Consider the following 14,758-nt stretch of genomic DNA (forward strand, 5'->3'; position numbering starts at 1 on the left):
TCAGAGCTTCACCACCCTCCGAATGAAATAGTTTTTCCTAATATCCAACCTAGACCTCCCACACTGCAACTTGAGACCATTGCTTCTTGTTCTGTCATCTGCCACCACTGAGAACAGCTGAGCTCCATCCTCTTTGGAATCCCCCTTCAGGTAGTTGAAGGCTACTGTCAAATCCCCCCTCACTCTTCTCTTCTGCAGACTAAATAAGCCCAGTTCCCTCAGCCTCTCCTCGTAAGTCATGTGCCCCAGCCCCCTAATCATTTTCATTGCCCTACGCTGGACTCTCTCCAATTTGTCCACATCCTTTCTGTAGTGGGGTGCCCAAAACTGGACTCAATACTCCAGATGTGGCCTCACCAGTGTCGAATAGAGGGGAATAATCACTTCCCTTGGTCTGCTGGCAATGCTCCTACTAATGCAGCCCAATATGCCATTAGCCTTCTTGACAACAAGGGCACACTGTTGACTCATATCCAGCTTCTCATTCACTGTAATCCTCAGGTCCTTTTCTGCAGAACTGCCGCTTAGCCAGTCGGTACCCAGCCTGTAGCACTGCCTGGGATTCTTCCGTCCTAAGTGCAGGCCTCTGCACTTGTCCTTGTTGAACCTCATCAGATTTCTTTTGGCCCAATCCTCCAATTTGTCTAGATCACTCTGGACCTATCCCTACCCTCCAGCGTATCTACCTCTCCCCTCAGCGTAGTGTCATCCGCGAACTTGCTGAGGGTGCAATCCATCCCATCATCCAGATCATTAATGAAGATGTTGAACAAAACCGGTCCCTGGACCGACCCCTGGGGCACTCCACTTGATACCGGCTGCCAACTAGACATTGAGCCATTGATCACTACCTGTTGAGCCCGATGATCTAGCCAGCTTTCTGTCCACCTTGTAGTCCATTCATCCAATCCGTACTTTTTTAACTTGCTGGCAAGAATACTGTGGGAGACCATATCAAAAGCTTTGCTAAAGTCAAGATATATCACATCCACCGCTTTCCCCATATCCACAGACCCAGTTATCTCATCATAGAAGGCAATCAGGTTGGTCAGGCATGATTTTCCCTTGGTGAATCCATGTTGACTGTTCCTGATCACCTTTCTCTCCTCCAAGTGCTTCAAAATGGATTCCTTGAGGACCTGCTCCATGATTTTTCCAGGGACTGAGGGGAGGCTGACCGGTCTGTAGTTTCCCGGATTCTCCTTCTTCCCTTTTTCTGAAGATGGGCACTATATTTGCCTTTTTTTCAATCGTCCGGGACCTCCCCCGATCACCACGAGTTTTCAAAGATAATGGCCAATGGCTCTGCAATCACATCAGCCAACACCCTCAGATGCATTAGTTCCAGACCCATGGACTTGTGCATTTCCAGCTTTTCTAAATAGTCCTTAACCAGTTCTTTCACCAATTAGGTGAACTTTGTCAATAAAATCAAGTACTACTTTTGTCCACTATCTCTAGTGATGCATTAGATAATTAACTTAGAACCATGTATCGATTGACCATGTTTAGGAGCAAGAACGACTTCCAGTTCTGTGGTGATAATTTGTTACCTCCTTGCATGCATACCTCTGATTTTTCTTTAGCACAATTGTATTTATTTCTGAATTATACAGATGGCCCTAATTATGCATAATTTTCCATGCCTTGGTAGATAAACATAGAAAATCCTCTTATTCTGACAATGATCTCGTGTCATTATTTTTTGAGAGTGCAGCTGTCCCACAATGTTTGGGGTTATGCCTATTTCCTCACTTTTTTGTTCCCTATACTCTTGAAATGGTACTCCATTTTTTTTTCTTTTGTTATGTAGTGTAAGTGAATGTCCTCTTATTGACTTGAACACCGTTTTCAGAACAAAACAACCACTCAATATCTCCATCTCTTATTTCATAAAATGGAACTTGAGAGCAGTTTGCTTGCTGTAGGACAATCATAAACTGAAAGAATAAAATTATATTGAAGTGTAGATGGAGGAATTATACACTTCTTATTGTAGGAATTGTAATAAGCGAGGACTGAATAACTCAGACTCCATATTCCTGTAAATTACTGATGTAAATCTAGCCTGGGTTGATAGTGAAGTCCTGCTACTTTGATCGCTGTCAAGTGGCCAGTGTAAAATAAGTTAGTCTTGATTAAACTCTCTGTGTAGAGAGAGGTCCCCATTTCAGTGGTGCTTTTGTTAGAATTCTCAGCAGAATGAGCAAATATTAACTAAATAAAGAGTTATCGCTCTTAGAGGTGGACCCTACAGAAGAGAGTTTGGGCACCGTGGTGAGAAAGGAAGGAAGCTCACAAAGCTTCATTGTCTATAGGCAGGGGTCGGCAATCTTTCAGAAGTGGTATGCCGAGTCTTCATTTATTCACTCTAATTTAAGGTTTCGCGTGCCAGTAATACATTTTAATATAATATAATATAATTAATATATGGAGATATACCTATCTCATAGAACTGGAAGGGACCTCGAAAGGTCATCGAGTCCAGCCCCCTGCCTTCACTAGCAGGACCATTTTAATGTTTTTAGAAGATCTCTTTCTATAAGTCTATAATATATAACTAAACTATTGTTGTATGTAAAGTAAATAAGGTTTTTAAAATGTTTAAGAAGCTTCATTTAAAATTAAATTAAAATGCAGAGTCCCCCAGACCAGTGGCCAGGACCCAGGCAGTGTGAGTGCCACTGAAAATCAGCTCGTGTGCTGCCTTCAGCACACGTGCCATAGGTTGCCTACCCCTGGTCTACAGGTGTTCTGTAAATTAGAATTTTGCGTGAGATTTTCAAACGTGCATGCATGATCAAGGAGTACAAGTTCCTGAAAGTCAGTGCAACTTATAGTCTTGAGTCACTTAGCATTTTTGAAAATCCCACCCTTAGCATCCAGTCGCTATCAATCAGACATTTTTCTCAAGCATTAAAATTCACTTTTGTAAAAATGAATTATGAGAGAAATCCATTGATTGAAATGGACAAAATGGCATTTTCAAAAGAGCTTAGATATTTGGACCACAGTTCACCAAAGCATTTATGTATGTGCTTAAGTGCTTTAATAAATTGGCACCTTGGTGGCTAATCTGAGATCTTAAACAATAAGCCACTGGTTCTCAAACTTTCGTACTGGTGACCCCTTTCACATAGCAAGCCTCTGAGTGCAACCCCCCCTTATAAATTAAAAACACTTTTTAATATATTTAACACCATTATAAATGCTGGAGGCAAAGTGGGGTTTGCGGTGGAGGCTGACAGCTTGTGACCCCTTGAGGGGTCCGGAACCCCAGTTTGAGAACCTCTGCAATAAGCAATCAATTAATGCCTGTTGCCACTTTATATCAACAATAATAGATCAGTCACTGGAAGTCTCACCTAGTAGTTGCTTGAAGTAAGTCACCACAAGTAAACTTTCTGATTATTTGAATTTAATACCCAAACCCACAGTATTTAAATAAGCAAATGTTTATAATATGCTTGGAAGCAAATGCTTATTAATTGAGGCAATTCCAATTTGATTATTTGTTTTTGTATTCCTTCCATCCATAAAGCTCTCTTTCTTGTACGTCTGTTGTCCCCAAACCTTGGGGAAAGGAAGGAACTGATATTATAAATATTTTCTGTTACTTACTGTGTCTGATTTTCTCTTTTTCCAGCCCATGCAGTTTGAGGAAGATGAGCATGCACCACCAGCCCCTCCCAATCCATTCAGCGATCTTACAGAAAAGGAACTGGACGAGTACAAGAAGACAATTGAGCGCAAGCAACAAGGAGTGGAAGGTCAGTGGTCTAAACTGCCAAACGGGGGTTAAGTTTGAGGTGGATGCTTCTTTGAACCTATTCTGAAATAATTAACTACATATGAAGTGGTTGAGATTTTTAATTGTAATTAGAACATGAGAACATAAGAACAGCCATACTGGGTCAAACCAAAGGTCCATCTTGCCCAGTATCCAGTCTTCCGACAGTGGTCAATGCCAGGTGTCCCAGAGGGAATGAACAGAACAGGGTTTTTGTCCACTTTAACTGTAGTCATCAAAATAAAAGATGGAAAAGGCCAACTAGATTCTGTCTCCCTGCAAATGCAAGATCTTTGCATGTGCTTAGACATACTTTCTATAATGCATAAAAATTCATCTGAAAAATCAAATTCAAATGACCTAAAAGACCAAAACTACTGCATCAAAAATATAGACTTATAGAAAGAGACCTTCTAAAAACGTTAAAATGTATTAATGGCACGCAAAACCTTAAATTAGAGTGAATAAATGAAGACTCAGCACACCACTTCTGAACGGTTGCCAACCCCTGGTCTGTACTGATGGCAGCCAAATCTTAGAGCAACAAACTGTGTGCTAATTATCAGAGGGGTAGCCGTGTTAGTCTGAATCTGTAAAAAGCAACAGAGGGTCCTGTGGCACCTTTAAGACTAACAGAAGTATTGGGAGCATAAGCTTTCGTGGGTAAGAACCTCACTTCTTCAGATGCAAGTAATGGAAATTTCCAGAGGCAGGTATAAATCAGTATGGAGATAACGAGGTTAGTTCAATCAGGGAGGGTGAGGTGCTCTGCTAGCAGTTGAGGTGTGAACACCAAGGGAGGAGAAGCAGTTTATGCTCCCAATACTTCTGTTAGTCTTAAAGGACCCTCTGTTGCTTTTTATGTGCTAATTGTTCCTTGTTATCTGACTGCAACAGGACAGATGCAATTCATAGGGGAAAGTAGCAGAGTTCCTTTCTCTAGTCAGATTCTTGGTGCATGTCCAGTATTCATGATCATTATTGTTTAACTGTTCTCTTCAAAGTAGTTTGAGAAGAGTAAGTAGTTCTTATTAATTAGCTAAATTGTGGAATTCAGTTTCAGAGATTAAGATCCTGATCAAGCATTGAAGTCCTCCTATGGAGAGAGGCCCGTGGGAGGTCGTAAGGGATTACAAAGGAATGACTGTTTGCAGTGTTGTTGTAGCCTTGTGGGTCCCAGAATATTAGAGAGGCAAGGTGGGTGAGGTAATATCTTTTACTGGACCAACAAGCTTGTCTCTCTCACCAACAGTAGTTGGTCCAGTAAAAGATATTACCTCACTCACCTTGTGTCTTTTATAGAAATGGCTGATTCACTGGCCACCTTTGCCTGCTTGACATAAGAAGAAATTAACCCTTATGTTAATAGCAATGGTACACCAGTTGCCCAGGACTATTGTGATCTCTCTCCCTCTCCCCCCCTCTCCCCTCCCCCACTTTTGTTTGGTGCTTTGATACCCAAGTTACATAGGCTATATTTATGCTATTTATAAGGTGCCTATACTGGCGTAGAAGGACCATCAACATCTAAATCTATTGACAGCTGAGAAAGTATATACGTTTTTCTAGATTATAATTATTCTTGCAGACAGAGAGGCTGCCTAGTTACTACTTAATCTAATATTCCATTGTCATTGCAACTCATTCTACTTCCTCTTACAATTTGTGGTACACGCAGAAACCCTGGTTTAATAACTTAATTATCCATCTCTATTTATTTTGCTGTGTACTGCATATAGTTAAGTGTAGTTTTATAAAAGCCCATTGAAATGAATGACAACTCTGTTATAAATTTACCACAAAACCACAGATTTCAATTTTGAACTGCAGTTCTTCGGTTCAGATACTGTCCGGCCAGTAAATTATTTCAAGACAATTGTGTGGTTCAGCACTAGATGCTCAAGAGAACCACTAATTGCTTGCATCATTTTTGGTGCCTTTTCCAAGCATTTTAAATCTTTCATTATGAGGCTTTTGTATTTTTGCACATTTTCCCTTTAATCTAAAATAGTGGAAATGTTTTTCACTTAAAAAATAAGTACCTGTACAGTATGAATTTTTGCTTTTGTTTTAAATATGGGACAACCTCCCTTAGTTGAAGTAGCTGGTTGATTGTAAAACCATTGTCATCAGTCTGTACTAGAGCTCCACTAGTTCAGCCCTACTGAATTTGCCCTTGGGGAGGACCTTTCTACAACAGGAAAAGTCACCTCTGGTAGAGCACATTTCAGTACAGTGTGGCAGTGGTAGAGTAGTGGCAGCTGTTGCTAGATTTAACATTAAAGGAGAGTTTTAACAGTGAAGAGGAATTAAAACTAAAAACTTGTTCTTTCCTCAAATTTTGCTATTTCCCTAGCTAATCATTTCTACTTCTCCACCCTGATTGACTCCCATGGCCACAGTCCTAGCCACTTGTTCTCCACCTTTGACTCCATCTCCCCACTTCCCACCCTGCACTTTTTTTCTGCAAAATACCTTGTTAACTTCTTCAAAGAGGAAATTGACAGGTTCCAGCATTACCTCGTGCATCCCCGCTTACCACCCTTCCATCCAATCCTATAACACGCTCTCTTCCACCTCCTCTTTCAGTGACACACAAGTTTCTCATCTGTTCTCATCTTCTAACCCTTCCATGGGCCTCAGTGACCTCATCCCATCTCCGAATCTTACCTCCGCTCCCATTCTCTCCTTTACCCTTCTCCTCAGCATCCATCCCATTGCAATGCAAGCATGCCTTAGTCTCTTCCATCCTTATCTCCACTTGCCTGTACTATACAACTACCACCCCATCTGGCTTCTCCCTTTTATCTCTAAACTGACCGTGTCATGTACAATCACTATCTGAAGTTCTTCGCCAATCCAGCTTCTATTTTGCACTCCAATTCAGTGGCTCTCACTAAGCCTCTAATGACCTTTTCCTGGCCAAAGCAGACACAATACTCAATCTTCACTCTCCTCAGTCTGTCCACTGCCTTCAACCAAGTTAACCATTCTTGAAATTGTATCCTCCCTCAGCTTTCATGACTGTCCTCTCCTGGTTCTCCTACCTTTAATTGCTTCTTCTGCATTTCATTAGGAGGATTGTCTTCATTCCCTACCAACCTTCCGTGGGAGTTCCAAGGGGGCTATTCTTGGCCCCCTCCTCTGCAACTTGTCTCTGGGCAATCTCATTTGTAAATGATATTAACTATCAACTCTCAGCTGACAACTCATGTATACCTCTCCAGTCCTGTCCAGTCCTTTCTGTATACACTAAAATCACTGTCAGTCTTTCAGATGTCTCCTTGTGGAAATCCAGATATCATCTTAAGCTAGAGGTGACCAAAACAGAGCTCTTAATCTTCCTCCCATTGTCTCCCCTCCTCTCTGTCACTGTGGGAAAACCTCCTTATCTCTGTCACACAGGCCTATAACCTAGGTGTTATCTTCAGCTCAACCATCTCTCTGGATCATCACATCCAGGCAGTGTTAAAATGCTGCCAGTTCTTCCTGCTTAACGTCTCTAAGGCCTGATCTACACTGGGGGTGGGATTACAGGAGTCGACGGGAGAGCATTCAGGGGTGGATTTATCGCGTCTAGACTAGACGCGATAAATCGACCCCCGCTGGATCGATCGCTGCCTGCCGATCTGGCGGGTAGTATAGACATACCCTGAGCTATGACCTTTGATGTCCATCCACACAGCTACATCTATTGTCCAAGCCCTGATTATCTCACATACTGCAACCTATTCCTCTCTAGCCTTGATGGATGCAATCTTTCCCCACTTAGATCCATTCATAATACTGTTGCAAAGATAATTTTCCTGGGTTGTTGCTTTGACCATGTCACTCCTCTCTTTGCATTTCTTCAATGGTTGCCCCTTCTCCACTGCATCAGACACAAACTACTCATCTTCACTTTTAAGGCCTTCATGCCCTATCCCCACTCTACCTCTTGTATGCTTTTGAGATGTCAGATTGCCTCCAATCTGCCAATGGTTCCAGCCTTCAGCACCCATTTGTTAAACTTTCAAACAAGCACCTTTGTGCTTTCTCCCTTGGTACCCTCATGCATGGGAGGTCCTTGTAAATATCCTCATTGCCCGCCTTTAAATCCCTCCTTAAAACTCTTTTGTCATGATCCCTACCAAAAAAACCCAACCCAATCCTGACTCTGTTAGTTAGCTAGTGTAATGAGACCTCTGTTTTTCATGCTAACCAGTGTTTCCTTGCGCTCTCCCCGTCTCTCTTGTCTCTGCTTATACTGAGGGCTTATCTAGATGAACAGTAAGTTCAAGGTAAGATGGGGTGTAAATCTACCACATGTTAGTGTGCCAGTCACTAACAGTCCATCTGGATGGACCCTGTCACCACACACTAAAATTTCCCTAGTGTGCTTTGATCTACTCTGCTTTGAAACGTGACTAGCTCAGTGTGCACTAGGGAACCTTTAGTGCACGGTAGCAGGATCTATATGGACGGTTGGTATTCACCACACTACAAACCTTTAATAAGTTCTGTGGGGCAGGAACTGTCTTTTGTAATGTGTTTGTACAGCTCCTAGCACAATGGAACCTTCACCCACTATTGGGGCCCCTAGGCACTACTGCAATGTAAATAATAATAATTAAAAAAAACCAATGTGGAGTTAATTGGGTTGACAAACTGGAAAACAGTGAGCGGGTGACCTTATTGAACTTTGATTTATTGCATTATGGTCATACTGCCATTGTTATGTTGGGGCAGGATAGCACATCCTGAAACCTTGCTATGCTATAGTTCTTACTCTCACATGATAACAGCAAGTTGCAACCATCCTGGGAAAACTTAAAAATGATTGCTCTTTGAGAACTGTAGAATTTTATCTTAGTTGATTTTACTTTGTATAGGAACTAAAGCACCAGAAGACTTACACAACAATGGAAGTCGAATAAATACATTAACATGTTCATTTTGTACTGTCTTCTGATACTGTGTATTGCAGATAGGAATAGTTGATCCTTTGAAAGGAGAGGTATGTCACCATAAATTGGGAAACACATACCAAGAAATAAAATTTTAAACATTTACAGGTAGATTTTTCCCAGATGATAGGAATAGAAAGTGAAAGCCTTTGAACCCTCATTTATCAAAAATAATGTTCTTAAATGGTATAGCTTTCTGTTTACTATAAACTTGGCAATATCATTGGCAATGTCTTAACTCCTGAAATGCCAGTATTTTAAAGCACACCTTTGTAATTTCTTATTTTCAAAAGCTTAAAGATTCAAAGGTAAAAACATTTTCAGTAATCTTTCCTATATCCCCAAGATTTTCATCCACTTCAGTTAGAAGCATTTTATAACTTTTTTATATTGCTACTCCTTATCAGAATTACTAATTCAGTATTGCTTAACAATAGCATTTTTAATGCATTCTCCTGCACTAATACTGCGTGATTGACTTTCATAGTTTAGACTTTTTAAGGGTATGAATAGTATCATGATTTCTTGTATGTCACATAGTTAATGGTGAGATGAAGCCACATATGCATGGGCTGCCTGCTCCCTTGTGTTCAGCCTTGTTTTTAATTATTTATATAGAAGAGCTAACATCTGATAACTGTTAATGGATGATGACTGTAATAACTTCCTAATAATGTGTTTAAGCTATTGTATGTTAACTTCTTGACAACATTAGCATGAACAGTTCAATGCTAGCAGAGCTGTAAATATTGTATGTACTAACACTGATAATCTTGCTCATTTTTATTTTTGCATGGCTACTAATTCAAATCTTGTCCTGCAGATGCTGAACAGGAATTAGTCTCAGATGATGGTTCATCTGTGTCACAAATTCAGTCACAAACACAGTCCCCGCAAAATGTCCCTGAAAAATTAGAAGGTATTAAATATAACTTCCTATAAAACGCAAAGAGCTCTAATAACCTGGGTCACTGATTGTTTCATTATATCCTTTAAGTAAGGTGCAGTATAGCCTGCTTTCAGTATTTTAGAAACTGGAATTTAAGTATTTCAGTACGAGATTCTTGCTTCTTACAACCAGTGAGTTTATGAAGCCTGCATCTTTCCAGACTTTACTCATTTTAAATGAAAAACTGGAATTGATAAGACACATTCTCAAAGTCGGCTGGTCAAAAACTGACCTTGTTAACTATAGTGTCATGTGTGAGTCCGTCTTAGTCTATCACTGAATTATTTTTCCCAATAAACATTTTTCCTGTTGTGAAATCCACACAATAAAATCACACGTTAATAAAATGGGAGGCATGTATGTTGTCTATTGCTCCCTGTAATGTAGCTATTATATTTTTTGTATAACAATCTTCCAGAAGAGAACCTCTGTTAATACATAACCAGCAGAAACAATACAGCATATTTTTAAAGGTTTGTATTCTGAAAGTTACCCTGCATAGTGGATGCATCTTCATATGTTGGCCTAGTGCAGGCACAAATAATTCTAACTGCACATTAGGCTGTTTGGTCTTCTAAGTACTTGACTTACCCTTGGATACGAATGGGCTGAGAAATTGACCCTGTATCCTTTAACGAAATTTGCACACTATTATTTTTGTATCATTTGACAAAAACGAAATAAAGAGCACAAAAGATGGGGAAAACCCACATCTGAGGACCTTAAATTTTGCAGCAGTTCATATCTGAATCCAAATCCAAACTTCATATTCCAGGCCCATTTCTGATTTTTTGCATAGACATTGCTCACAAAAATAAGAATAATAATAATAGTGGAACTCTCCATTTTCATAGAAAATCATGAAGATATGTATGCCCAGAATGCTAACCTCATCTCCACAGAGGTACCTGTTGTGGTGGTGAATGGCAAGGAAGATATGCATGACGTGGAAGAAGATCTCACCCAGCGGGTCAGTCAGTTAACCACTAGTACTGTGGAGAGCGTAGAGATTACAATTAAAACCTCTGAAAAGATTGAAGAGACCCTGTCCCCTGAGGGCTCCCCTTCCAAATCTCCATCAAAGAAGAAGAAGAAATTCCGCACTCCATCTTTTCTGAAAAAGAACAAAAAGAAGGAAAAGGTGGAAGCATAAGTGCAGCTCTGTTGCTAAGAGAAGGCATTGCACATTTTAAAACCACATTTAAGTCTAACATTAACAAAGTAGTGTTAGGGGTGTGCAGTAAACTGGACCGTAACCTATGAACAGAACTGGAAAAGGTTTTACTAAAAACAATCTTCTGTTAAATAAGAAATTAATTCATCTCTCACTTAGTGTCCAAAATTACTGAGGGTTTGAAACATTCAATAGTTTCACATAGAGCTACACTGGCAGGTGCTTTAATACTATCATAGTGAGATCAGATACCATTGTAGTACATTGTTGTGGCAAGTTACACTTGGAGTATTTTGCAGACCTTAAAATCTTCAGCACAGCTGAAGTTTCTAATAGAGTTACTGTTGAGTGATTATATGAATTTTCATTTTTAAACTGCTGCCTCACTTGGTAATCATATAATACTTTTTTGTATTGTGATTCAGACCATATATTTTGTTTCTGTACCCTGCTTCAGTGGGTGCATATTAACAGCACACCTTTAAATCTTTTAAGGTTAGATTATATAGAATACTATACACTGGCACGTATTAGAAGAAAAACTGTAAGAGAAATTTTATTTGGAATTATACAAAATGTGTAAGAAGTCCATTCATCAAAACTTTTTTGCCAAATATTTCATTTTAGTGAAATATAATTTTTGAATACTTCTTTTTTATTCTATCAGTTGGAAAAAAACCCTTATTTTTCAATAAAGGGGATTTTATACACTTAACATTGATAACTTAGTTAAACTATGGCAAAACAAAATAAGATTTTATATGTTGAAATGTTTGTATACCATTTAGTATAAAAGTATTATACGCATGTAAACCAAGCGTCTAACAGTAGAGTGTATTTAAGAATGCTTGGTTTAGAGGATACTTAAATATAATTCAGGAATCCAGGGACTCAGCTATCAAAGGATTAAAGCATATAAAATTAAACTGGATTCATGTTTAAATCTTACTGTGTTTTTTCCCTCATGGCATTGCTAATGAATGAAGAAAAATAATCTCTTAACAAAACCAAATGAAGGAAACAAAACTGTTAAAAGGGAAAGTGAAATAGTAAGAAAATAGAATGATGCAAAGAAAGTATAAGTTTGGTGATTATTTTTTATTAAATATATGATATGGATTGTGAGGTATTTTTATTAAATCAGCAAAATCACATTTCCATATTAGAAGTTAAAATAACTTACATGGTTTCACATGGAGAGCTACACTTTTTTCTCATTTTCATTTGAATTTTAAAAGGGTTTTCTTAATCTGTGTTGTGTCCTTCAGACAAACCCAGAACAAAGTAGATCTTAGCGCCATGGGTAGTGGCAGTAGTGCCGCTTACTCATTTTTGCTGATATTTTCATTTTTGCTTTTTACTGTATTGTAAAAACAAACTAAACATAGAAATTAACATAAGGTTTTTTCTTCTCAAAATTGTCAGAGTACATCAGTTATTGCAATAGCAAATAAATTTAAAAGATCAGTGTGATTCCCAGATTGCCAGTTGAAATATATACAATATATAGATTAAGTATGGCTGGAGAGTGGTTTGGCATGCAAAAATGTTGATTATAGCATGTTCTGGGGCTGGTTAGCTTTGACCGTGTAAGTGTGACAATGCAATGTTGGAATGGATCCTGGAAATGATATTCTAGTTATCACTAAATACTGGAAACAGTGTTTTTAATCTTAGTGGAAACTTCCAGTTGCTTAACTTGGGGTTTTTGTTTTTGTTTTTTTTACGTTCTACATTATTTGTGTTGTATTACAACATATGTAGAAACAGTAACCTGTGAACTATGCTTTTCATAACTTTTTTTAAAAAATATATCTAAATGAATGCAATGTGCATAAATATTTTTTAAAATGCAACCGTGAACTATTTGCACCTTTTGCTAATGCCTCTATTTACTTGCTTTGGCATAAAGAATGAGCCAGCCAACTCTGTGTCCTGTGGAAAATATATAAATGTTATCTGAAATTGCTCATAGATGTAATGCTAATTAATGTTAAATCACAAATAAACAGTATTTTAAATAGATGGATTTTGCACTGCAGTCTTTCATTATGTGTTCATTTGCCTGTCAAATGTCATTTTATTTTTGTATGTTACTATAAAGATTACATAAGGCAGTGGTTTTCAAACTGCGGGTCGCGACCCAGTACTGGGTCACAGAATGTAAGGCACTGGGTCATGGTGGCTCTGGTCAGCACTGCCGACCCGGCCATTAAAAGTCCCATCGGCGGTGCTGCCCGACTAAGGCAGGCTAGTCCCTACCTGTTCTGACACCGCGCTGCGCCCTGGAAGCAACCATCAGCAGGTACAGCTCCTAGGCATGGGGGCTATGTGCCCCTACCCTAGCCCTGAGCCTCCCCCAAACCCAGAGCCCCTTCCTATACCCCAAATTGCTCATCTCTGGCCCCACCCTAGAGCCTGCACTCCCAGCCCAGAGCCCTGATCCCCTCCCGCACCCCAACCCTCTGCCCCAGCCCAGAGCCCCCTCCCACACCCTGATTCCTTTATTCCAGGTCCCACCCTGCAGCCCTCACCCCTGCACCCCAACCCTCTGCCCTAGTGCTGAGCCCCTCCCAAACCCCTCATCCCCAACTCGGTTGGGCATCAACAATTTTCTTCAACTGGGTCACCAGAAAAAAGTTTGAAAACCACTGACATAATTATAAGGAAAAACTGCCTTAATTATGACTTCAACTCTTCTCCCAGCCTGCCCCTGAAACCTGCAAGGAAATAACTTGGACTTTAGAGATTTGGCTGATGTTTCTGTCATTTATTTGTAGGCCACATTGGGGAAAAAAGTACAGTTTTGCCACCAAGACACAGGACTGGTCGCCAGAGTTCTGTCTTTCCAGCTGGGCCACAAACTTCCTTTCTTTCTCGGGCACGTCACTCCATCCCTGTGTCCTTATTTCCTTCTCTACAAAACGAGCGTAATAATACTGACTTCACAAGTGTGGGGTGAAGTCCTTGAATGGAAAGTGATCTATACATGTACAATATTCCTGTTTATTAGGTTATATAGAAATATCTTAGATAAATTAGCTTCCCTTGTTTTATGAAAAGTAACAAAGAAGGCCATTGCCTAAAGTTCTTCATACAAAGTGATCTGTGTCATGTTCCAGCAACCTACAGCTTACCTCAAAATCTCTGCCAAGTTGCCAGAGTTCAAGTGTTGCGTTTTTTATGGCCTGGGCCACTGTAGAGAGCTGATGAATGGTGTTGAAACTTCCTGTAGCAGACTGTCTTCCACAAATCTGCCTTTGACCGTTCCTTTCCATGAAGGCCAAATCCAAGCGCTGCATAGTTCCAGTGATCGTTCCATGAACTATATCAATCTCAGTCTAGCAGATAAATTGCTGCAGAGTCACACAGCTTCGATTGGGTATCCACACCTTTCATCTTATTATTTATCTCTTGTTCTCGGTCATGTCTAAAGACAAAAGAAGGCATGAAATCTGCCCCAAATAGCTTATTCTCTAAATGCTTTTGTTGGTTACTAGGAATCTCCCTTTGTTTCAGGGTGTCCATGAACTATGGTCCCTATCTATCTTGTTATCTAGAGCCAAATTCTTCCACGGAGTTACAAAAGGGTACAATTCTGTGACCCTGAACATATAAAATAAGGCAAGTGTAAGTCAGGCACAGAGGATGTGCAGTCCACAACCGTGTTGGTAGGAAGCTAGGAATGCTGAAAAACCCAGGTTGGACAGACTGGTAGGAAAGCTGTTTGTTGGCTCAGCACACAGTAATTGTGATGGAACCAAAGCAATAAGAGAAAAAAGTAACCTTGCCAGCTGTTCAAATCACCGTATGCGGGAACCCTACAGAGGATCACACAGACAGTGCAGCATCATTGTAGGGCCTAATATGTGCAATGGAACATGTTTTTAACATATCGA

The 14,758-nt window shown here is 39.8% G+C and overlaps 1 protein-coding gene across 7 annotated transcripts in view; it reads left to right on the forward strand.

Annotated features, from left to right (window-relative positions):
• ADD3 (adducin 3) overlaps positions 1 to 12,934 on the forward strand; it is a 173,293-nt gene extending 160,359 nt beyond the window's left edge. For 5 of the 7 annotated variants that reach the window (XM_065408681.1, XM_065408680.1, XM_065408682.1 and 2 more), the window contains 3 exons: positions 3,647 to 3,770; positions 9,560 to 9,655; positions 10,540 to 12,934. In XM_065408681.1, the coding sequence (XP_065264753.1) occupies positions 3,647 to 3,770; positions 9,560 to 9,655; positions 10,540 to 10,838 (519 nt within the window). In that variant the 3' untranslated portion in view covers positions 10,839 to 12,934. The remainder of the gene's footprint in view (positions 1 to 3,646; positions 3,771 to 9,559; positions 9,656 to 10,539) is intronic. The other 2 variants (XM_065408685.1, XM_065408687.1) reach the window with 2 other exon arrangements.
• The last annotated feature ends 1,824 nt before the right edge of the window (positions 12,935 to 14,758 follow it).

Source organism: Emys orbicularis, chromosome 7, assembly GCF_028017835.1.
Source record: "Emys orbicularis isolate rEmyOrb1 chromosome 7, rEmyOrb1.hap1, whole genome shotgun sequence".
Taxonomy (NCBI): domain Eukaryota; kingdom Metazoa; phylum Chordata; order Testudines; family Emydidae; genus Emys; species Emys orbicularis.